Source organism: Thermobia domestica, chromosome 8, assembly GCF_964235325.1.
Source record: "Thermobia domestica chromosome 8, izTheDome1.hap1.1, whole genome shotgun sequence".
In the NCBI taxonomy this organism is placed as follows: Eukaryota; Metazoa; Arthropoda; class Insecta; order Zygentoma; family Lepismatidae; genus Thermobia; species Thermobia domestica.
Genome location: NC_137461.1, coordinates 15,872,724 through 15,898,405, shown reverse-complemented (window position 1 = coordinate 15,898,405; position 25,682 = coordinate 15,872,724). Strand labels below are relative to the sequence as shown.

Genomic DNA, 25,682 nt, shown 5'->3' with positions numbered 1-25,682 from the left:
TACACAGAAATTACGAAAACTCCCTATACACTAATACACTATTTATCCGAATCATGGGGATTCTCAAACAAGTTAGAGCGATCTAAAACTTGCTTGGTTACGAGCACTCGAGACATTTCCGTATAAAATATGGTAATTGATTCCTGCTTCGTTTACTTTACCTCAGAATTACGTAACCGAAATAAATTTTGAAAGGTATAAATATGCTCTAATATTGTTCCATCTTCAATTAAACAAAAACTAATATATAAAGTAAAAACAATTCATCAACGTTTATAACTCTGAAAAGCTTAAACAAAATAAATTGTGTACGTTCTCGATTCAGTAGGCTTTCTTTGAAGCTTTCAAAATAATCAAATAATAAAATAATCTAATAACTGGAATATAAGAACGATGTAAAGTGTTATTTGTTCGATATGTCAACGGACACCGGTTTGTTCCAGATTATAGAACACAGTGATGCGAGAACTTAGCCAACTTTTCACAAGGCAAGAGTATAAACACTTATCATTAGAAATATAATTTTTAAACAGCATCACCGAAATTAGCAATGGACAGAAATGTTTCATGAAAACAAAGTTGGACTCTTGTGTATGACATGCAAGTAGTACACCGTGTATGTATAGAAATTTCACTGGAGTAATCAGATGAAAAACAGGAGTTTAGTGAATTTTCACCATTTTCTTCAATTTCTAAACGTAAAGATAACTACTCTCTTAATAATTTTCACGACTTCAATACTACAAGAATGCTTAAAATAATACCAAGCTGTTTTAAACTATTACTTGATCAGATATCCTTTGACGACTACAAAATGACATTACTATTTGAATCACCATATCAAACGTTTTGATTATAAAACTACTTCACATATAAATGTAGCATTTACCAGGCAAAAGTAATATGATGCAGTTGGGCCTTGGTTACAGAGTGTCTATAATAATATTTCAGTGAGTGTGTGTGTTTGCATTTAAAAGAATGGGTATTACTTTAAAATGAAAGCATGGGCTTAATACTCAAAATAATTATGAGAAAAAAGAGAGTTATTGAGGAGTTTCAGGAGTATATTTTGGAGGTGGGGTATAAGATGGGGTATGATTGCACGAAGAACGTTACTCCATATGATGAGATTTCGAATTACTATAAACATGTAATCAAAACCGTAGGGTTTTGATCTGTCTCTATTTAGAAATGAACCGTGTAGTTGTTATTTGATCTGTCTCTATTTAGAATGAATCTACTTCAGAAGAAATTTATGTCTGTGTCAACAACAAGGAGCACTGATATTTTGAAAGAAGGAAATTTTATAACAATAAACTTGAAAAACATTGTATTGCAAAATAAATAACATCAGTTTAGTGATTGTTTAAATTTTGGATTCCCAAGAATTTGAGTCTCAGTCAATCAAGTTAATGTTTCCACAAACTTCGCGTCATTTTCTCTCCAAAAGTATTGAGTTACCTGATCCAAATATTTGATTGGAAAATACAGAACTTGCAACACAAAATGCGAGTTGTTGATATGGTAGGTGTTTTAGCAACCTTTATAGTGTTTTAGCAACATAAACTTCCACGTTTAATTTAACAGAATAACAAGAAACCTATTTTAAATCGCAAGGTCATACACTTTTGGAAAATATAATGAAAACTGGAACCACACAGAATTGTCCTTAAAGTTACATGAAAATTACCGTAGAATAGTATATCCATTGGTGTCAGCAGCATATAAACTTTGGGGGAACAGATTACCGGGGGAACAAGTGTGTAGAATATCCCTAGGAAAGCGGGAGTCTGGGGTCCTCCCCTTAATAGCTTTTTAAAATAGTCTTCGTACATTGCATTTTAAAGCATTTTTTGACTTAAAAACAAACAAAAGCTTATTTTCTTGCGGGGGAAAAAGTTACTAAACACACACTTTACCGTTTATTTGCTTATTCAAACGGTAAAATTCAATCTTGCTTTTATGATGCATCAGAATAGGCGTACATCAGAATATTCAGCTTTATTATTTTACAGTAGCTTCTGTTTCTGATATCAGTATATTACGCTTTTATTAGTTCACAGTAGTTTCTTTTCCTAATATCATTATAATTTGCTTCTATTAGTTCACAGTAGTTTCTGTTCCTGATATAAGTATAATCTGCTTTTATTAGTTCACAGTAGTTTCTTTTCCTAATATCATTATAATTTGCTTTTATTAGTTCACAGTAGTTTCTGTTCCTGATATAAGTATAATCTGATTTTATTAGTTCACATTAGTTTCTGTTCCTGATATAACTATAATCTGCTTTTATTAGTTCACAGTAGTTTCTGTTCCTGATATCAGAATAATCTGCTTTTATTAGTTCACAGTAGTTTCTGTTCCTGATATCAGTATAATCTGCTTTTATTAGTTCACAGTAGCTTCTCTTCCTGACATTAATATATTGATGGAAACTGCGATATGATCGAGACGATGTTGACAGATGAAGGCTAAGATGCTGAAACCAAATTATTCTTAAACATAATATTCGGGTACCGCTTAAATAGGAGGTAATTTTTTCCTTTTTGCTAAGTATCAAGTTACATCTTTAGGTTGCGTTGTTACCAGCGTGTGAAAAATCAGTTTCCTCTTATTGAAATAAATTGAAGAAACAAAATCGTTTAAAAACGTTTAAAATGTCTAGGATCATAATTTCTTTTATTTATGAAAAAGTAAAAAAGAAATCATTTTAAGGGTAAAATGAAAACAAATAACGCAAAATGTGCCAGAGGAACGTAAAGTTTACAGGAATAACATAAGAGCTTACAACCCTAGTCACTTAGTCACCGAGCATTTGTTTTATTATACCAATTCTTGCCTGTTTCTCAACTTCATTTTTTAGTCTATAGAGCAGTTTCTTGTGACGAGATATTAAGCAACCCAAACAATAAATTTACTTAACAATCAGATGATATTACGTTCTAGTAATACTAATAAGCTCAGAAGTCCAGCTATCCGTACTCGTAATAGCCCTCAACAACACAACGCAGGAATGGACTAAGGTCAGGTATCTAACGTCACAAACTCAATATATGTCTAGTAAAGAGGCAGATGTACCCAGACAGGCAAGAGGCAATATATTGTTGAATGCTGTCGCACAAAACACAGAATTACACGTGATTTCCCAAACAGAGAGCAAACTGCAAAAGATATTACGAGTGTACTTGAACCAGAAATGACCAATGAAGCACCATTTGTCGTTCCTCTGTCACATTTCGTTTCGGTGAAACAGGATTCCAAAATGAGTCTCATGGACTTTGACTAGCAACATAACACTGTGAAAGTGTAACCTCGTGAAAGTGTTCATACCTTGCAGACTAGTTAGGCTTAGCATACTCCTTAACATTGTCTTCAACGGATCAATGCAGTCGTTAAGCTGATACAGTTGAACTCGTGAGTTGCATATGAATTGGTGTTGATACTGGCCAATGGGGATTGCTGCCTGAATGTGTCCAATTCTCTGAGTGTACGGAATAACGGGGAATATTTCTTGCATGACCAATGGGGATTGCTGCCTGAATGTGTCCAATTCTCTGAGTGTACGGAATAACGGGGAATATTTCTTGCATGGCCAATGGGGATTGCTGCCTGAATGTGTCCAATTCTCTGAGTGTACGGAATAACGGGGAATATTTCTTGCATGACCAATGGGGATTGCTGCCTGAATGTGTCCAATTCCCTGAGTGTACGGAATAACAGGGAATATTTCTTGCATGGCCAATAGGGATTGCTGCCTAAATGTGACCAATTTTATGAGTATACGGAGTAACGGGAAAGATTTCTTGCATTCATTTGTCACTTCTTATTTAAAATGTATCTGCTAAGATACGTATTAAAGGACAGTAGTTGGATCATGATAAACCTCTAGGATGTTTTCCAAACCCGAAATGCACAGCACACTTGTCGTCAAGCATGTAGAAATGGTAAACAGACATTATACATTCGTGTTCCATTAAAAGGGACACTCAAATAAAGCTCGGAGATTATATTGCTATTCACGTAACAATTTCTTTAAGAGCCTTGTACTGTAAATTAACTGAAACAGCTGAACAAAACTAAAGAACACGACATTAGAGATGAAGAAAAAGGGTAATTCTTTTGCTTAAGTGTTTTAATATCCTCATTCACAGACACGGAATTTTCAGTAGAATGAGAAGATTTATATCGCTCTCGAACTTTTATTTTCAATGCCTTTTGTATCTGATATTATATAGTAACTAGCCTTTGGCTAGCTGGGGGCTCTGCCAGTTACCTAAACATTTTGGGATGTAGAAGACGTCCCATATAAATAACATGGGAAAGGTTTTTCAGTTCCCTATAAAACCACTCTACGTTTGGAAAATTTTACTTCAGCTGATGTACTTAAGTAACGCTAACGAAAACGTAGAAGCATACCGAATTTCAAGTTTCTATTCCAATTCTAAGTACCTAAAACATGAGATTATAGGTTTAAAAAAAAAGCCCATTTAAATAACATGGGGAAATTCTTCCTCCCCTCTTCAGACCCCTAAACAATTAAAAATATTCACTTGTGACAATTTTTCTGTGGGTTTGTCCCTAAAAGCTACAATCATGCCAAATTTAATCATTGTAGCCCTACAGGAAGTGCTCAATAATTTTGAGGTGTAAAAGATGTTCTATATAAATAACATGGGAAAGATTTTTCAGTTCCCTATAATACCACTCTAAAGTTGGATTTTTTTATTTTTACTGATTTACTTAGGTAGTGCTAGCGAAAACGTACAAGCATATCGAATTTCTAGTTTTTATTTCAATTCTAGGTACCTAAAACATGAGATTATAGGTCCAAAAAACGGCCCATTCCAGTAACATGGGGAAATTCTTCATCCCCTCTTTAGACCCCCTAAAAGTTAAAAATATTCACTTTTGGCAATTTTCCTGTCGGTTAGTTCCGGAAAGCTACAATCATGCCAAATTTAATCATTGTAGTCCTAAAGGAAGTGCTCAATAATTTATGTCAGCTCATGTAGTTTTATATATAGTTAGGATAGGAATTATATAAAGGCTCAGAATAGGATCCATCTTCTCCGCTAACCATCTATTCAAACCAGGAGTGGTAGAAATCAACCATTTTCAACTTTAAAGTTTATCGCCATAGAACAAAATATTAAGAGATAGTAAGAAGCGGTTCTTTTGCAATCGAATCAGGCGAACATGTTATTATCACCACATATACTGTATCAAAACCGAAAATAGCCGATTACGGTTTCAATGCTGATTTACATACAACAGAAACGGAATATATCGAGAAGTGGTTTGTTGCAGCATCCCAAGAATAGATTTTCTCACATCTGTTAACTCTCTATTCAAACCCGAATGGCATATATATCAAATATCTCTTGTTTAAACTTTGGTCACCGTAGAGAAAAGGTGATAGATAGTGAGAAACAGCTTTTAGCAATCGATTCAGCGTCTCAAGAGAACACCACCATTGGCCACTGGAGCCTATAAAAATCAGAAGTAGTTGAAATTTACTATGCTTCAGGTTTCAATACTTATTTTTATGAAGGAAAACGGTTAGAGATATCGAGAAGTGTTTCTTACATGGATTCTGCGTCCCAAGAAAGATTTTAATCTCGAATTTTGTATATCTATTCAAACCGAAAGTGATGACAATTTACGAGCTCCGGTTACAACAGTGATAACATAATGCATAAAACGGAAATAAATAGCGATAATCAGTTTCTGATATGGATTCAGGATCGGAAGAATGTGTTTCATCTGTAATTTTATTGCCCCCTTGTAAGCAGAAGTGATAGTAATCAATTAGGACTTCCGGCTTCAATACTAATCTCCGTAGAACTAAAATAAAATAAGAGATAGCAACTAATGGCTTTTTGATATGGATTGAACATCCGAGTAACAGGTTCTATCTTCGATCTTATTCCTCTAGTCAATAGTTATGGATGTACTACTTAAAGTTTGAGTATTGAATACCTATAGTTTGGAAGTCTACTGTAGTTACCAAGGATCTTATAAAATAGAGGATCTGCCCTTACAACGAAATCTTGAAACTATACGTCACAGTTTCGCCACCCCTACTCTGCCCATTCCGCCCAATAGGATCATAATGTTTTGAGTCAACAATCATGGCGGAAACGAAAGTATCCAATCAGACGATGGCAGAAACGAGAGTAGCCAATCAGACGTGCCGATGCTCGGTTGTTTTCTGGCTTCATCGATTTAATGGGATGAAGATACATATGGGCAGATCCTCTATTTATAATATCCTTGGTAGTTACACTATGTGAAAGTAAACTCACTTGCTTGTCCTATGTCAACCAACGTTGACACTAGAAAAGGTAAATTTGTACTACTTCCAGTTTGAATAGAAGATTACCTTATGATATGAAATCTGTTCTTGGGCACTTACAACAAGTAGCTTCTTGGTATCTTTGACAAATTTGATCTATATAAATAAATATTGAAACCGGAAGTACTAGTGAATTTTAACCACTTCCGGTTTTTGTAGAGTATTGCGGGTAATCATGAAATATTCTCAGACACTGAATTCTTTGCAGAAAAGCACTACTCGCTATCTGTTTCTGTCATAGTTCTACGGCGAAGGACATCGAAACAGGAAGTTGCTAATTTCAGCCATTTTCGGTTTGAACAGAGGGTTAACAAAGAAGAAGGAAGCTATACTTTCGACCCTGAATTAATTGCAGAAAGGGTTTCTTGGTACCTCTTACCCAGGGGCGTAAATAAGGGCCCCGCACACCCCGCATTGCGGGGGGCCTCAAGTCATCAGGGGCCCCCAAATCGTGAAGTAGGAAGTAAGGTAGGGGCCCCACTCCACGCTGTCTGCGGGAGGGCCCCTAAGCCTTTAGTTACGCCACTGCTCTTACCACTTTTGCACTGATATCTGTCGACATATTGGATGGAAATACCCGTTCTATAAGACTTCCGATACTTATGCATGACATAGTTGGAAGTCTGAAAAGAAATTTTAGTCTTTGATTCAATTTGATGAGAATGAATGTTCGTTATCCATTCCTGTGCCGGTACGTATGGACGAGCAGACAAACAGATGAACGGACATGTATTTATTTATTAAATATTGAGAAGTGCAGTGTAATATCTTATACGAGAAAAAGAATTTGAGTATCATATTAATGACATACCACTGCAAACAGTTGACCAAATAACTAATCTTGGCGTATCAATTAGATCAAATCTCTCGTTTGATATTCACCTAAATCGAACTGTAAATGAGGCTTACAGAAATCTCGGATTTGTAATGAGACTTCGAAGTGAATTCAAGAACACTACACTGAGAAAAAATGTAGGTGGCGTACTTAAAAAGGTAGGTTACATGCGTAATTCCTGTGGTTTTTGGACTTAACGTACAGCAGACGTATAACTGAAAACGCATGTTTTATAATACATTCCGTATAAGTGTTCCATCTATACGTACTTTCCGTATGAAACAATATAGGCAGTCAGGATTTCACATACAAATGGACGTATATAACATATAGCTGAGGAATGTAACATAAGTAGATGCACGTGATATACGGAAAACTGTTAGATGTCAGACATCATGCAACGGCATGATGTAACATCTAAGGGCAGTGCGTATGTTTCATACGAATAACGTATGCTCCGTACTGATATCTGTAGTAGGCCTAAGCAAGAGGATACCGTATATTTGTACAATATACCGCTGTCCGGAGAATGGATTTTTCTCAGTGTAATGTTCTTAAAATTCTATATGCTGGATATGTACGTACCAAACTGGAGTACGCGTCCATAATATGGAATCCTAGAGCGCATAAATATACACACCAATTAGAAGCAATTCAATCAAAATTTGTTTGCTATTTAATATATAAAGACACGGGAATTTATCCTCAATATGAAAAAATATCTTGAATTCTTACCAAGCTATTCAATGTATTCTCTTGAAGCAAGAAGAGCTAATTTCCTTCTGTGTTTTCTGTATAAACTTATACATAATGAGATAGATTCCCCAATATTATTGTACGAAATGGAAAATGCACTCGCGGCTACAAATATTTCATGTATCACCCCAGTGTACTAATACCTTAAGTATATCGTGTATTAGGAGAATGTGCACAATATACACTTTGTAAAGAAAAAAATAGCGACACTTGCTCAAATATGGTTTTCACATACATTAACCAATACGAGTTTTTTTTTTCATGAATTGCTGATAATATTACAATGAATATTCTTAATGAGCAGTTCATTCTTAATACTTGCGCCACAGTTTCAGGTTTTTGATATGAATATAATGAATTTATATGCATGTATTATTAGCTGTGTATGTTTTGAGCAAACTTGTCTATTGAAAGAATTATACATAAAAGTATAAAAGATCAACAATAATAACACAAAACGAAATATGGAATTTCTTAAGGGTAAGATACAATGTATACGAACATCGGGAGGTACAGTACATAAAACTAGAATTTTCTATGTGCACCATAGGCTTTAGGAAGTGTAGGGAATCATCGAGACATTCTGGTAGCAAGGCTATTGAAAAATGCAAGTATGATTTCATGGAGTGACACCCGGATTATCTGTTCCGTGAGTTTCATTCTATTCGAGGTAGTTGTCTGTTGAGTCTTCTGCTCATATTGATCCACAAATTTACAATTGGATTCATGTCAGGTGAGTTTGGAGACCACACGAGTCTTTGAATAGTCATATTCTTGAACCACATATTAACGATTTTCACTCGGTGACATGAAGCATTATCGTCCTGGAAAACGAAGTAGTCCATATTTTCTTCAGAAAAGTAATCTTTAGCTGTTGTATGAACTTTACGTACCAGAATTTAAAGCTATTTTCGTGCATCAAATGATCCGTCACATATATCTATTGTTCTGACGTCTTTAGCGGTGAATCAAACCCATACCATCACTCAGTAACCGAATATTTGCATCTCTGAAACAAAATTCTTATCAAGTTCCTCGCTCGTTCGTATCCACAACCTCACATCACCATCGTTTTACAGTATTCTAAACTTTTTTTCCACGGAGAAAACGACGTGCTTCCAGTTGTCATAAGTTCAAGTTGCATATCACTTCACAAACCTACGTGTTGAAGTCCTCTGCGTTTTAGTCAGTTTCGACTTTCCACGCGGTTTCTTCTTCGTAATATCCTCTTCATACAGTCAACATAATACAGTTGTACGAGTAACTTCAGTTTTAGGATCATCTCAAATTATAGAAACAATTTTTGGGGTAATCATTCCTTAATTATGCAGTGCTATTGATTTTATTTGGCGATCTGCTCTGGGTAATGCCTTCTTTTTTCTATCATACTGTTGACGAAGGGATGATTTGTTATACTGTGTTTAGATGTGAATTACTCCTCCTGCCGTCGAATGGTGGATTTTGAGTATTCCACCCATCTCCCTTAGAGATTTAACTTTGCTGTGCAAAGCAAGAATTATGTCTTGTTCACATGGCGAAAAGTCACATTTCTTAACTCATCTTGTTTACAATCCACATGTAACAATTTCATACAAAAGCAACGCTGCACAACAATATTGCCACTTGACACTATATAAACAATGAGAAAAAAAAGGAACAATCACAAAATGCTATTTACCTGGCACTACACATCACAAATGGAATGCAGAATTCTCATTCCAATAACTTACGAGACGCTCTCAGTGCCATCTGGCGAGTATATTAGTAATACATAAACAATTGGTAAGCGCCGTTGTACACCATAGGTGTCACAGATAATGCAAATGAACTATACCACTCACCATTTCCTTCTATTCCTCTTCTAACGAGCTGCACATATGGTTTTCTGTGTAAGTTGCCTTGAGAACTGAAGTGTCGCTATTTTTTCTTTACAGAGTGTATAATAGTGTTCAAATAAAAATGCCCTACAATAGATATATTTGATGTATGTATAAAAAATACTTTGGCTACATAGTTTAGCATGTAGAACGAATATTATTATCTGTGTAATGTAATAATTTATGTATAGTACTGACCGCTGTCAATGGGTATTCACCTGTTGTGTTCAATATACAATAAATAAATAAATAAATAAATAAATAGACGTCCAGAACTAACCTCTCTTACATGTGTACTGGTCGTGAAAGTGTGGGGCACTTATTTTCACGGTTATTGGTTACAGTGTGGATTAAACATCTCTAATTTGATTACTTGTTTTACGATGCCTTTAGTTACTCATATTATTATTTGATAGAAAACTTAATGGATCATGTGTAAGCCTATATTAATCACAAACTATGTAAGAAAATAGAAATTGTAACGAGCTTAACAATGCATTAGTGTTGCTGTTACAAAGGTTTCCTTCCTCCACGTGCAACATCTTCACAGTTGAAGGTTGACGTAAAAAGGGAAGTGGACGTTATAGGAGGATGTTGAAATATAAAAGTTTGCAAGGCCACAATATATTTGCTTATATAATGTACCAATAAATCTAATTAATGCACAGAACTTAACTAAGTCAGCAGTTACCTACTTGTATTAGCAGTTGTTGGTAAGCAAGTGATTCAAAGACACTAATTTCTTTTAAACTTCAGAAGAAACAAGTAACCAGTAACGTAGCGTGAACTTTTGAAGTGGGTAGGCTGAAATTAGATTCGCAGCTAGAGGTTGACTAGGAGGGGCCCAGTCCCCTGAAACTTGCAATTTTTGTTGTATGTATATATAAGTCTAAAGTGAATTTAAGTTACCCCTCCAAAAAAACTATCCCGCCCTTATTTAAACGATCACGTCTTAGTGTTCTGATTACGCTGTAATACTTGATAGAAAAATGCTAATTCATGCAATATATTTTTCATACAATGCAAGAAAAAGTATAAGAGTGGTTCTGCTTTATATTTCCCTTGCACATACGGTTTCCTTACATATGCAATACTCGCATATCACACATACACTGTATTACTGTCTCAAAGAAACAAATGAAAACGGATAGCTATAGGACGATCTTAAGTGTAACTTCCTCAAATCATAGACAAATTTAAGCACTTCACCCACAACAACACATATCAGAATACATATCAGAATACTAATGGAAAACAGTGGAGCAGTAGCTCACAGTCAGTTGATGGTTTTTACAGAAAAAGCTATTTTTAGATTGAAAGTATGAAAAAAAAAACTATAAATCATTTGAGGTCTTCTTCAGTATCGATCTTCGAAAAACTTGCGGATAGCAACGCAACGCAAAAAAATACAACATAACTGCTATGTCAATTATCTAAAACTAAAATGTAAATTTTACGCTGTGATAACGCAAATCAGTACGCAATAAAGTCCCTGATGAATTAATACTATTCATAATAACATAACATTTTTATTCTCTCTCTCTCTCTCTTTTTTTTTCTTGGTCAAAACTCGTTGCTGAATGTGAGCTTCTAAATTTTTCATAGTCTCTGTTTTATACTTTCTTACAAGACCGCATCCTGTTTCTTTTGTTTCGCCAAACACCCGAAAGGCTGGCCTTTCGTCAACATTCGTCCACTTTCGTTGCATCATGAATTTGTGTATAGCTCAAGAAGTTTTCGTCTGCTGAGGGTGGCGGGAAAGTGATTGTCACCTCCCCATTCTCCTAATTCTATGAGAGAAGCGGAAGGCTAGCCGCCGATAGCCTTCAATGCGTTCTTGTAGAAGCTTTGCTTCAACTCGCTTGATGTTTAAACAGCGCATTATAAAATAAATCCATTTTAATAAAATTAATTGTATCAATATCCAAAAGCAACATTTTGAGGCTGATGTACACAAAATAAATGGATAGGCTAAGCCTTATAGCCTTAATGGACACTACGTCCCTGCAAGTAACTATGATTTTCGTAAGAAGGGAAAGTATTAGTATGCATTCTTCTATATGTAACTTAAGTCTACATGCAGTTGTAATGGTCCTAATATCCAAAAGCTTAATCTACTATTAAAATGGAATCTGAAACATGAGCATCCACAGAAATAAGTAATGGTTAGAAGGAGTATTTCTTGCAATATTTGGTGCATGTTGCTGTTTGTTTGTCAGCGTTGAGGTTTACAGTTGAAATCGGTTGAACACAAGGTAGTGAAATCCTTTCAATCGGTTAGTTAATTTTCTGTATGGACCACTTGGCTATCAAATGACCTAAATCCAAAGAAACTGGAAAAATGTTTTATGACTTCATTCACTTCTATGCATAGGTACCTTTTAAACAGTGGCGTCGCCTTGTACAGTTCGCAAGAGCACGTGAACCACCAAATATCGTGCGCTGTTCGTTGCTTCTTAAGATATTTAATAATATTTAGAATATTATTATATTGCCGTTTCATTTCTACTCTTCGCTTGCTTTATTCCTTGCGTATATGCATTCCATCATCACATCACGTTCACAACACAGTAGCGAGCGTGATAGACAGCTCTGTATGTAATATAGAAGGGAAACGCGGGCAGCTGAGGAGAGGAACTGAGATCTCCTGACGTTCAAATTAAGATTTGCACGAGCAGCGCTGTTGTAAGCAGTGAGTAGTATTGTTGACTTATTTCCTGCAACGTGGCGCTTTAAACAGAATCAAAGAATGAACTTCTGCCTTGATAGCTGTTGTTGACTAATTTTCAGTAATGTGGCGCTTTAAACAGAATCAAAGAATGAACTGCAATTTAAAATAGAAGAACATAGTAGTAGTATGTAACTCATTCTTTTAATTAGTTATCTAAATTTCTTTTTATCTCAATTTCTTGTAATGAAAATACATTAATTGAACAAAGTTACGGCTTTCCGAGGTCGTACCAAGGGAAATGGGAGGTTTAGAACTCTTCCCAGACATTCTTAAATTAACGCAGAACAAAATTAAATTTTAATTTATTTTCAAGACTTTTTTTTTAATACTTATAATCTCTCATTTTTCTTTAGGTTGCGGTTTTCCTAAATAAACTAAATATTTGTTTTTAAAAAAGCGAATAGCTTATCAAAACATACCGTACTTAGTAACATTGCTACAATGGTAAAATCTTACCTTCTCCATTGTGGGAACCTGAAGGAAATTTTGGAACTGTTTTTATTTTTTCAACATTCATCTTTAACACATGCAAAATAGAAAAAGACAAGTATTGGTATTTGCAGTAGCGTAAGTTCAGCTGTAACACTTTTGAAAACCGCGGAAAGGTTTTTTTCTTTGGAGGGGGGCGGAACCTACTTCGTAGATCGTACTTTATGCGCAGAAACATTATTCTCTCAGTGTATTTCAAAGTGGCAAAAGTGAAAACGTGTCTATGGTGGTATACTGATGATTATAAATGTGTTTGCTAGTATTTATTATTTCTTGTCCATCAGCTAGAATTTTTGGTAGATATACTCTCGACCGTTTTCAAAACCATAGCTTATATTCATCCTTATACCTCCATTACACCCAGTGGCGTATTTACGATTTTGCTTCGGGAAGGGCTTTGCTAACTTTCGGGGGGGGGGGGGCTTTGCCTGAAAATGTGAAAATTCTGCAAGATATTTCATATACTTTACTATAGTAAGTAAGATTTCGGGGGGGCTTAAGCCCGGAAGCCCCCCTAAATACGCCACTGACTACACCTCTCAATTAAGTAAATATATGCTGAACTTTAAAGATATTAAGGTGGGTATACTCTATATACTCTTGCATACCCTCCTCGATAGGTTTGTAGTGTTAGATTTTTTCTAAAATATTTTCTCAATACTAGTGAATCTAAGGCCTGTTCGATACGGAAGTATTTTTCGGAAGATTTCTTCTAAGAAGAATCTTATCATTATCCTATTTTGTCGAGGAATCTGTTGAATGATTGGAAAGTACTGTATATCTTTTAGTGCACTGACGGATTGTAAAAGTTTAGAAAGAAATTAGAAGATAATCGATCAAAGTTAACTATCATCTGGAGGTGAAAACTAAACTCTGTAGAAATTTCAAAGTTAATTTAAAACAATAAATGGCTGATAGATTCTGAAATGAGAATATCATTGTTTTGCTTTTCTTGCGTCTTATATGACGGGAATTAACAGTTTACCTGAAAGGTGTAATATATTTGGGATATTTGATTGAAAATGTAAAAAAGTATGAGAACTGTAATAAATACTTTAAAAAAATATGCTGTATTTAACTGGTGTGAGCACCAGGGACGCACTCACACTGAGAATCTACCGGGTTCGGATCTCTCCCTCAAAACCTCTTAACCCGACATTCGCTTGTACACTTTCATAATAAAACTATAATTGTTTAGTAGAGAAATAACTGACGTATCCTAAAGATTTGATGTTACATTTCATCTGTACTTTCTTTTCTTTAAGAAAATCTAATTCTATATTTTTTCTTAGAATATAGATGGCGGAAGTTAATTAGATACCATTTCTTGGTTGTAGAATTACATCGGATTAATCGTACAAAGATGTAATGTCGTATAGTATTGAACCCCCCAAACTTTGGATTCATTTAACAAAATTTTCTGAGTGCGCGCCTGACAAATGTCTTAAATATTCTTTCACGATTCGTTTGCGTGATCATTTCTATTAAGTCTAATAATAGTTTTGCAGAAAAAGAAGTCACATTGGCTCACTTTTGATTGATTGCATCAGATTTTGGGGTGTTAGAATATGCTGTATATGTCTCCACTAGGAGTCCGAAGATTCTAGTAGCTCTGGTGTTTTCCGTGGTTTGGTTGACCTCATGAAGTGTCGTGTCATGCTCAATTATATAGTGACTAGAGAATGTCTTTGGTGGACTGGCCCCAAGTTCAATTCCAGGTGGGAGAGCATCAAAAACATTACAGTAATCTCCTTTCTAAACTGTAAAGCTTGTCTTATATACCTTAACCTCTAACAGAGAACGTAAATACAAAATAGAAAGTCATAAAGTGTCTTCAGACAACAATGCAAAAGTACATGGACGTAGAGTTCGTAGTTAAAGATGCGTGTACATTGCATGTTTCGTTATACTGTTAAGAGTTCGGAACACAGCTTAGACGGCAATTCAAATATACGAGATAGCAGACGTTTACAGTCTAATGGAGACTCCATTTAGTATATTGTGAAATTGATGGTGAGTCTGTAGAAAGAGAATGACATAGAACAAAATTAATGAAAATCATAGTAAATAATCCGACATCGACTTCAGAAACTGAAAGTTGTTTTTACCATATAAAAGAATATAAAAGCATTTAAAGGAGTACCGTAGCTCAAAATAGTCTCAGTGCATTAGCTATAGTATCAACAGGAAAAAAAAATGAAAAACAACTAAATTTCAGAACATCAGAAGTGGTTTCATATACGAATGAAATGCAGCATTCGTTTATGATTGGGTACTATATATATATATATATATATATATATATATATATATATATATATGATTACTTTCATTGAGTTTCTCTTATTTAGAATACTGAAACGATTCTAGAATGGAATTTTCTAACTACTGTGAACTACCAAAAAATATGTCACGAAACGTCACTGCTTAAAAAAAATATTTGTAAACAGTAAATTGGAAGAACATAAAATACAGAGTTTTGGTTATTATTATTAACAGAAATATCAGCTGTTCATTACGTGTACACCTTCAAATTTCTCTCCTGGAAAATTTCAATTTTGGATTTCGGCTACTTGATATTCTCAATTAAAATAACCTTCTTAGTCTTTCTAAATTAAAACGTGGCCGTGAGGAACCCGGGTTCGATTTCTGGCGGAAGTGAATGTGGTTCGGGTCCCACATTAAGCTATAGGTTCAAGTCTTGTATAGCCTAGTTACTAAATGGGGCGTTGAATTTCAACCCAGCCTCCAAATGAATTAGAATGAACAGATAGGGATTGGTTTATAGATACAGAAGTCACTTAGATTGATTAAATTATTGGATTTCAACGTCTCTTTCCGACACTGACTCTACATGTAAGAAGTCCTAATCCTTTAAGTAGGATCGGGATGATTACTTGGATTGACATTCGTTTCAAATATTCCGTATTGGGACCAGAGTGCGTTAGAACAGGTCTTAGCGATTTGGATAGAAAAACGCAGAAAATACCGTAATAATAGCGATTTGGATACGGAAACACAGAAAATATAACAATAGCGATTTGGATACGAAAACAAAGAAAATATCATAACAATAGCGATTTGGATATGAAAACACAGAAAATACAATAACAATAGCAATTTGGTTACGAAAACGGAGAAAATACCATAACAATATACCAGAAGTTACCTGTGGTGGTTACTGTGTGAAAATACATCGGTAAAAATCTAACTTTGATTGCTATCAACTAAGGAAAGAAAGATTCGAGCAGCTTCAGAAAGCTCTAAAAATTAATTTCCAAAGTATGTAAGCTTTCTTTTCTTAGTTTATAACGATAAAATTTTACTGACGTGACTTCCTTTAAGATACGCCACTGGATAATGAATAATTTATTCCTTCCGACTAACAAATTTTCTGTCTTTTGCCATTCTTCTTCACGAAATTTGCTTCAGTGATCTATTCAAGCCAGTGGAAGAAAGTTTTCATCAATTGATTCAACTTGTATTTAGCTTATAATAAATAAATATGAACAAAATTAAGGTTACATTTTAATTATTACGATTACCACCATTTTAATATTTAAAAAAAACAAGGAAAAGAGATTGACAATCAACTACCTCTATCGTAGTAGCTATCGGAAGGACTGTATGCCACTCGATTTATCACAATTAATACTTAATTACGGTTTCACTTAAGGCTACTTATTCATTATATCCTTTTGTTTCTAGGCAAAAGATGGCAGCATCAACATTGTCACTTTTTCTAATCTTGACGCTGGTGTGTATAGCTGATGTAATGTCACGTACGTACGCATTATGTAATAGCTTTCTCACAATTTCTAAATCATTGTTTGTTATTTGCAGTAGAGCAAGTGGCTGCTTGTTACAATCTACGTAACATCATTAGGAGAGGCAAGATAAAATTAACTATTTGTATGGCAAAATAATTGTTTAGGAAGAAGAGGAGCTCAGCTTAAGTCCTTTCAATACAAAGTTAGGCAGATCTTTTATCAAAGTTTACTTTGAGGTACAGCACAAAAGCAAAGGAACAATAAATACTACATATAAGCAATAAATTATGACGAGATATTTGTTTATATGTTGCTATAAATAATAGTAAAAAGAATTGGATTCATGTTAAAGTTATGAGGAAGAATTGGAAGGAGAATGGGAGAGATGTAATAGTAGAGATAATTGGAATGGATAGACAGACAATTGTTTGCATTGCTTAAAAGTAAATTATATTATAAACAACACATCAATGGTTTAGTGGACGGAATATGATCTAATAGAGGAAAGTATTAGAATTGATGACTAATATTATAGGGCATTATTTATATGTTAAAACATTGCACGGAAAGTTAATTTTTAGGTGCTGTAGAACAATTCTGGATTGAGATGAAAGTGAGAAAATTGCAGTTATTTAGAAAAAAGTAGTTTCTTAATATTTGTGATCTCTCGCCGCATGGATTATCTCTGAGTGGACTGTATAAGCCAACATAGACTTTACAGTCACAAGATGACTGGATATGAAACAATATGACACGAGACAAGATTTGTGGTTGTCTCGTCTCGAAAATGTGCTGTAAAAGTGATGTCTCGACTCGAAAAATGTATATTTCTCTATTGGAAGAGCCGTGTCTCGACTCGAATTTTGTCAGGAAAATCATGTCTCGACTCGTCTCGTGCGCATCCCTAAACCGAAACAATTGGCTTTGAGACCCAGTGGTAAATTTTAAAACACAATGGTGGCACCCCTGGTTGTTCGTGAAAGTTTAAGTTTATTTAGCTCTTTATTTTATACTTCCATATATCAAGTATATAAAAAAACCTTAAATACATTTCAAAGTAAATATAATACAAAATTGACCTATAGATCTCGCAGACTTTATGTTTCTCATAACGTTTCTGAAACTCGTGTTTCGGTTAAAGTGTTAAGAATTATGTATGTACTTTTTCTAAACGATATTGTTTGTACAACAATTCGTAGACTAGAATACAGATATATGTGAAGCAGAATTAAATATATTGATATATCATTCGAGAATAGGATTATAATAATCTTAGAGACGTTTACCAAGAGAAAACTCAGGCTTACACAATTACTTTGGCATTTGTTTAATTGAATCATTTGTACCTACCTTATATTTCATGATAACACAAACTTCACTATTGTCTACTTTATTTTACAGAGAGCACCTTCTGCGTCGATCCCTGCTACCCTAGCCCTTGCAGACCTGAAGAAACTTGTGTGACACAACCAACTGTTCCGTGTGATTATCCTCTGTGCTGCCCAGTTGCAAGATGCATCAGAAAAGGAGGACAACCAGGTAACAAATCTTGAACAAAAAAAGATAAATTTGAAAGTTTAAACTTGTGTTTCAAAGTTTACTACAAACCCTCCTTTTTCCAATACTCTAATCAATGTTTTTCTTAGTGTGGGGAAGATCAGGGCAATGCCGTGGGGAAGGGAGGAGGGGCGAGCGGGGCCACGGCTCTGAGCGCAAAAGTAAGGGGGGGGGCGAATTATTCGGGAGAAAAAAGGAAAAAGATAGGAAAAATCGCTTGGAATATGTGTATGGGGGCGCCGTCGTATATTCTCGCCCCGGGCGCTAATTTTCTACGGCATGGCTCTGGGGAAGATTTAATTTAAAGCGGAACTATTTAAGTAATTAAGAAATATCAAATGTAGAGGAGAACATTCAAATCTCTAAATATATTAAACATAATCACAAAACAGCATTGAGTATTTCTTGCAGTTGACTTTCGAGTTAAGTTCCAAAGTTGGTCGTCCGTTTCTAGCAAAATCTTGAAAATTTACCGGGAAGAAAAGGATAATTTGCTCGCTTGTGTGCTTGATAATATGTCAAGAGAGCGGAAGTTGTGTTTATTTTTCTTTATAAGCGGCTATAAACATGGAACTAAATGGCGAGCGGAGGGAACTACTTAGCGCAAGGTTAACGCATGGTAGGATTGTGGGAAAGTAACGAGCATTTGTATTCTGAACATGGCTGCGGGTGTACATCCTCCAGTTGATATTCTCACGAAGAGATAAGAAATTACACTATTAATTTTAACAAAATGGATCCAACCTTACCTAACCCTACCCTACCCTACCCTACTTACTCCTACCTTACTGTATTATACCCTTTTAAAGCAGTCCTAAACATTGATGGTTTTTAAATTTCCGTAGATGTTGTTACGATTTTTGTCGAAAACCAGGCGGTGACCAATTTCGGAATAAATGCCTGTTTTCCGGACATTTGTTCCCGGTAATAGGTCTGATAAAAGAATATTCGAACAAAATCCATCTGGCTCGAGTTGGGATGAGATTTGTAAGTATAGATTTACGTTTCGTGAGTGACATAGAATCTCAGAAAAGTTGAAGATACATTACTTCAAGCACTCTTGAATGTCATTAATGATGTATCAACACAGCTTTCATTGAACTTCGGCTATGTAAATGTTTTTACGGGATCATTTTGGTCTTAAAGTACCTTCCAAGACAAGAGAAACATGTTTTAAGTTTTACGTCCCACGATTATGCTGGTTATGTAAAGGAGACGGTGAGAAATGAATGAAATGGTGGAATGAAGAAGGTAGGAGGAAAGGGGAGAACCCCGATAAAAACCCACGCACACGGTGTTTGTCCACCATGTAGTTCACTTGGCATGAGCTGGGATCGAACCAACGACCCCATGCACCAGAAGTGAACGCTTTACCACTGAGTCCCCGCTACTCCGCCAAAGACAAGAGACGAAGGCATTCAAATCGGTAAGTAAAAAAGGCCAGAGAACAACACTGATCCTCGATCACAAAGGGAAGGATCGCCTTCGGTGCGAGCGGTGCCGGGTTCGATTCCCGGTGGGGGCACTCGGTCGAAAAAGTGTAAAACGCTTTTTCAGGCCAGCCACCCTGAATGAGGTTTCCCTGGGTTTTCCTCATTCACACCAGGCAAATGCCGAGGTAGACCCTAATTTATAGGTTCCAGGCCGCTTCCTTCCTTCTCCAATCATTTCTTCCTTCCCTTTTCCCGGATAACGTGCTCACCGAGGGATGTCATGCCTCAAACGTGATGGGCTAAATGGCCTTAGATGCCGAAAGCCCACAAATCTAAATCCTAATCCTAACAAAGGAAAGGATTAACCAGGGGTGCCCAAAAGGGAGGCTATGACGCAAACTGCGTCATTGAAATATTTGGGGGGGGGGTAAAAATCTATATAAATATGTTTGAGGAGGTGTAAAAATTAATCGAAAATATTTTTTTTCATGGAAGAACACCTACGGATAGACAATTGAGGGGGGGTGCGTCATGGACATGAGGGGTGGTGGTGAGCACCACTGGATTAACGAAGATGGCCAGTTAAACGCGGGTTATTTTTCTGTACATAAAACTAGTTATTTATCTTAACACTAATTACCAATACTTTACAATTATTACATTTGTTTCAATCTGATAATATTCATGTATTAACTTGACTGGGAACAATTTTACGACGCTCACAGCTAACATGAAACTGCAACAATTAATCAAGAAACTAATCATAATATTCTTTTAATTCCTTGTCTGAAAAGCATCTTGTTGTTGATTATTAGTTAATATTCTTGGAAAAGCGTTAATTTTGTTATAATCACCTTACTGAAGACATTTCTCCCCTTCAACTTGAGAACTACCAAGGTGCCATTTCATAGATTGGCAGTATATACGTATTGTGTTCAAAGTATAATTCTAATTCGCATCAGTGGGGCTGGGACAAATGTCTAATGTCTAATGTTATTTTATTGTGATACTTTGGTATAATTTTAGACTTCAAAAGTGAATTTTTGTTATCAAGTGGCATTTCTTTTTGGATATTCGTTCAAACATTTTAAATTAGATTAAACATACGTTTGGGTTCTTTTTTAATTTCCAGAAAGACCTGGTTCTTGTCCAAGAGTGAAACCTGGCCAAGTTGGATTATGTGCTGAAAGTTGTTCCTCAGATAACGATTGCCCTGATCCTCAGAGATGTTGTAGCAATGGATGTGAACATGATTGTGTTGACCCTGTATACCCTTAAGGTTAGTGCATATGTCTACTTATGAGAACAAATGTTATCTCTAATGTTTAAGTCTCCTATACGGTGCATTTCATAAACAACATACAATTTTAATGCAAGAACGACGTGATAGATTCGCTGATAATACATTAAAATTATTTTACTTTTGTAACGGCGTCTCAGCGTATCGTAATCCCTAGTGGTCCCGGGTTTGAATCCCGGCGGAGACACTCGGTCAGAAACGTGTAACAATTTTTTTCCGGCCAGATATTTTGAATGTGCTTTTGCCTGAGTTTTCTTCATTCACACTAGGTGAATACTGGGATAATACCTAGCATACAGGTTCCAAGCCGTTTCCTTCCTTTTACATTCCCCTTTCTCCCGGATACTAGATTTGCAGAGGGACATCGTCCTTCATACTTGACAGAATTAAGGCGTTAGAAGCATGTAATAGCCAGAAATATGTGTAAATATATGAGCAGTTCGGGTGAACATAAAGGTAAGCGCCACTTCAGGAAAAATTAAGTTATTAAGTGGAACGGGTTGGCATCGAACCACAGAACAATATGTAGGTAGTTTAATTTTGGAAATGTACCTGCAGATAGCACAGAATGCTTGTTTGGTATGTGTTATTGCATTGGAAGGTTGACCTTTTTTCATTTAACTCGAAAGTTAGAAAATGTGATATACCATTATATTTCTCCGAGCTCCTAGAATAAATAAACCTTTGTAACAATGTAGAGAGCAAGTGCACCTTGACACTGGTTTGTTCCTTATTTAAAATCAAGAATAATAAAAGTGTCAGGTTTTATTTAACTTTACATGGACCCCAGCTTAGTCCAGTGCCTAGCATGCTTGCCTTTGTTGTCCGTGGTCACGGATTCGATTTACGGTGGGGGTAAGGTTGAACGAAAAAAGTTGTTCGGATTCCACTATAATCGGTAACATCACATCTCCTTTAGCCCCCCAGGCATAATCGTTAGACATTAAACTCAAACAAATCAAAATTATTTAACTCCATATTGTTAGATACATGTACGTTTAAAAATCATCTTGAATGCTAAATCTTAAAAAAACTTCAACAAATAGTCTTAGTTTGGAACTTTTCAGATATATTTGTGATAACTTGGCCCTGGTTAGAAAGGTTTCAACACCCCCACTCTATTACTCCTAATCAAGGTCAATCTTAAAGAGCTTTAAAAATCCAAATCAAGTTGAATCTCCTACAAATTTATAATAAATTTTGACTGAAGTCTTACATGGTAATTCAAAGTACATTCTTATTCCAGTAACATAAAGAGCGTAACTGAAATTTCCTTCATTTCTGTTCTAGTAAGTCGGCAGCACTGAACATTACACAATTTTCATCTGTTGTCTTTGTGGTTAGTAGATACCAAGGATGTTATAAAATAGAGAATCTGCCCATATGTATCTTCATCCTATTAAATCAATGAAGCAAAAAACAATCGAGCATCGGCACGTCTGATTGGCTACTATCGTTTTTGCCATCGTCTGATTGGCTACTTTCGTTTCCGCCATGATTGTTCGCTAAAAACATTACGATCTTATTGGGCGGAGTGGGCAAAGTAGGGGTGACGAAACTGTGACGTATAGCTTCAAGATTTTGTTGTAAGAGCAGATCCTCTATTTTATATCAGCCTTGGTAGTTACGGAACGCATGATCGTCATCTGTTATCTGGACCAGATTTACAACAACATTATCACTCATGATGGCGATGTTTTCCTCGGAACGACTAATACGAGGATGCCCCGAGGGTTTAATGTCCACAACCGAACCGCTTTTTTCAAATTCAGTAATCGGTGTTATCAGAGTAGACTTATTTGATGCAGTACGTTGACCAGACATTCCAAGGAATTTCAGCAGACTCTCTGCACAACATGTAATCAGTTTTCACTATGACAACGCGTTGTTCCGTCATGAAGCGCACCATTCCTACTTGTACAGAAAACAGACGCCAATCACGCGCTATTCAGCATGACTATTATTACAAAGACAACAGATGAAAATCATGTAACGTTCAGTACTGCCAACTCATTAGAAAAGAAATGGCGGGAATTTCAAAAGTTGTGCTCTTCATGGGACACTCTGTATAAAGACATAAAATAACAAATATGATGAGTAGAATAATTTAACATTATTAGAAAATGATAGTCTATTAACTTCCCGTGCTACGAGACTTATAGGCTGACATCTTTTACTTATATTACAAGAATGTAACGCAGTGGCGTATTTACGATTTTGTTTTAAGGGCGCTTTGCTAACTTTCGGGGGAGGGGGGCTTTGCCTGAAAATTTGAAAATTCTGCAAGATATTTCATTTATTTTACTATAGTAAGTAAGATTTCGGGGGGGAGTTAAGCCCGGAAGCCCCCCCTAAATACGCCACTGATGTAACGTTATTCTGATTCTCTAACATATATTTTCAATTTTACAGATTGATTATGGAATTCACGTCGTAGTTCCTGAGAACTGAGAAAATAATCCAACAACAAGATGCACAGAATGAAATGAATTATTGATGGCACATCTAGTCTTTTATTGACTTGGTAGGCTTTATAACTTAAAATTCAACTTATTTCAAACACGCTGGAGAAAAATCACAATTCTTCTAAATATTAGCAAATAAAATAATTATTAATTAATATCAAGCGCATTTTTAATGAAACAATAAATAAAGTATAAAGTGGCTAAGTATTTTAAGGATAGTACAGGGTGATTTTTTAAAACCTCACGGATTTCATTTGGGCCAAGAATCTCTAACTGAAATCCGATTTTCATGCGGTTTGTGGCAAATGATCAAAGGAGGATAGGAAATTTATGGGAGTATGTTTACTAGTTTAAATTCATCCGGGGTAATAACAACCACGCCTCAAGAAAAACGAAATTGCAGAATACAAATTTAATGTTAGTGAGAATACAATTAAGTGTTAGTGTAACACCCATAAATCAAATGTTGAATAGTTATAGTTTTTTCTTCCGACAAACGACGGAGAAATTACTTGGGTGACCTTACGAGTCTATAACTGACATCTTCCACAACACTCTCCTGCGGGGTTCGATGCTTCCCTGTCTTACTCAGAAGAGATCCTGTTTCTTCCCATTTATTCACTAGCGACCAATTATGTTCCTCACTAGGGCAGAACATAAGGCAAATTTGTTTCTAAGTACCCGTTGCGTAGCAACAACAGATTCCGTTCTTCAAAATCTTTTAACGATAAACTCATGTTGCTTCAAAGAGTTCACTATTTTTACTTAGTCCTGATCATACACAGCACAGAACTGTACAGCACAATTCCTAATACAATGGCCCAGTTTTTATTTCTTATTGACCGTGGCGAGGTTACCATCTAACGAAGAAACTCAAATCTCCGCTCCGCATCGCACACCATCTCACTCCAATTCTAAGACACATTCGCGAATATTTGCCGTTTTTCTTGAGGAGTGGCTGCTACTACCTGGAATGAATTTAAACCACTAATAGTGATGAGCAAATGCAAGACCAAGACCAAGACCCGGGAGGTCTTGGTCTTGGTCTTGGTCTTGCACATGCGGTCTTGGTCTTGGTCTTGCACTGGAACCCTCGGTCTTGGTCTTGGTCTTGGTCTTGCACACCTAGTCTTGGTCTTGGTCTTGGTCTTGCACACCCAGTCTTGGTCTTGCTTGCAAGAGTCTTGCAAGTTTTGCTTTTAAGAAATCTGTGATTTTCATAAGTAAATTTTACTCTCGACATAAGGGATAATAAATCCTACATTGCGTCAATAGTGAGGGAAATACAATGTATGTTTCTAAGTGTAATATATTTTACCTTCGTGTAAGTGTGATGATACTGTACAACATAGGCGATGACCTTTTTTTTTTTTTTCCAATGGGTGATCACGCTTCACTACTTACAAGATAAATCACAATATTTCATAATATTTTTATATGTTTTAACAGCTCCAATACTCCATTGGTTCCCAAACTGGGGAGGCTACCCCTGACAGTGAGACGCATGAAAGAAAACCAAGACGGCACAGATTACTGAAATACCATAAATTGCAAAATTATGTTTACACTCTAAAGGCGTCAGATTTGTTTCTTTCCAACCACGATTAGCTCATCTTTGTATTGAACAAACTCCCAATTAAATATTGAAATTTTGTTTTACTGATTCTAATATGTACTGTATGGGGCAGAAACAAGGACATTACGCAAAAACGATGAAACAATTAGACTTTCGAAATGTGGGCATGGAGAAAAAAGGAGAGAATCAGCTGCGTTGAACGGAAAACGAATGCGAAGGTTTTAGAAATAGTAGCAGTAGGGGAGAAAAGAAGAATTTTAGATGTAATGAAGAGGAGCACATTGGCTGAGGAGGAACTGTATTATGAGGGACGTGCTAGAAGGAGGAGGCGAAGGAGATTGTAGTTGAAGAAAGATATTAAGACAGAAAACTGCTACGTTAAGACGAAGAGACTAGCTGAGGACCACAGTCATCGAAGCTTCTCAGCTGCAGCAAGTGACCTGCCAACAATGGGAGAATAGCTATTATTATGACGATGATGATATGTTTTGCAATATTGACCAAAAAAGAGAGAAAAAATTAAAATAATAATAATTAA

General features: G+C 35.8%; 1 protein-coding gene across 1 annotated transcript; it reads left to right on the top strand.

Moving 5' to 3' along the window:
• Nucleotides 1–1,414: 1,414 nt before the first annotated feature.
• Nucleotides 1,415–23,695, top strand: LOC145692711 (uncharacterized). The gene is made up of 5 exons (XM_081768121.1): nt 1,415–1,524; nt 16,752–16,825; nt 18,215–18,352; nt 20,936–21,082; nt 23,516–23,695. Exons 2-4 carry the CDS (start codon nt 16,759–16,761, stop codon nt 21,079–21,081), a joined length of 351 nt encoding a protein of 116 aa, XP_081624247.1. The 5' UTR covers nt 1,415–1,524; nt 16,752–16,758; the 3' UTR covers nt 21,082; nt 23,516–23,695.
• Nucleotides 23,696–25,682: the final 1,987 nt, after the last annotated feature.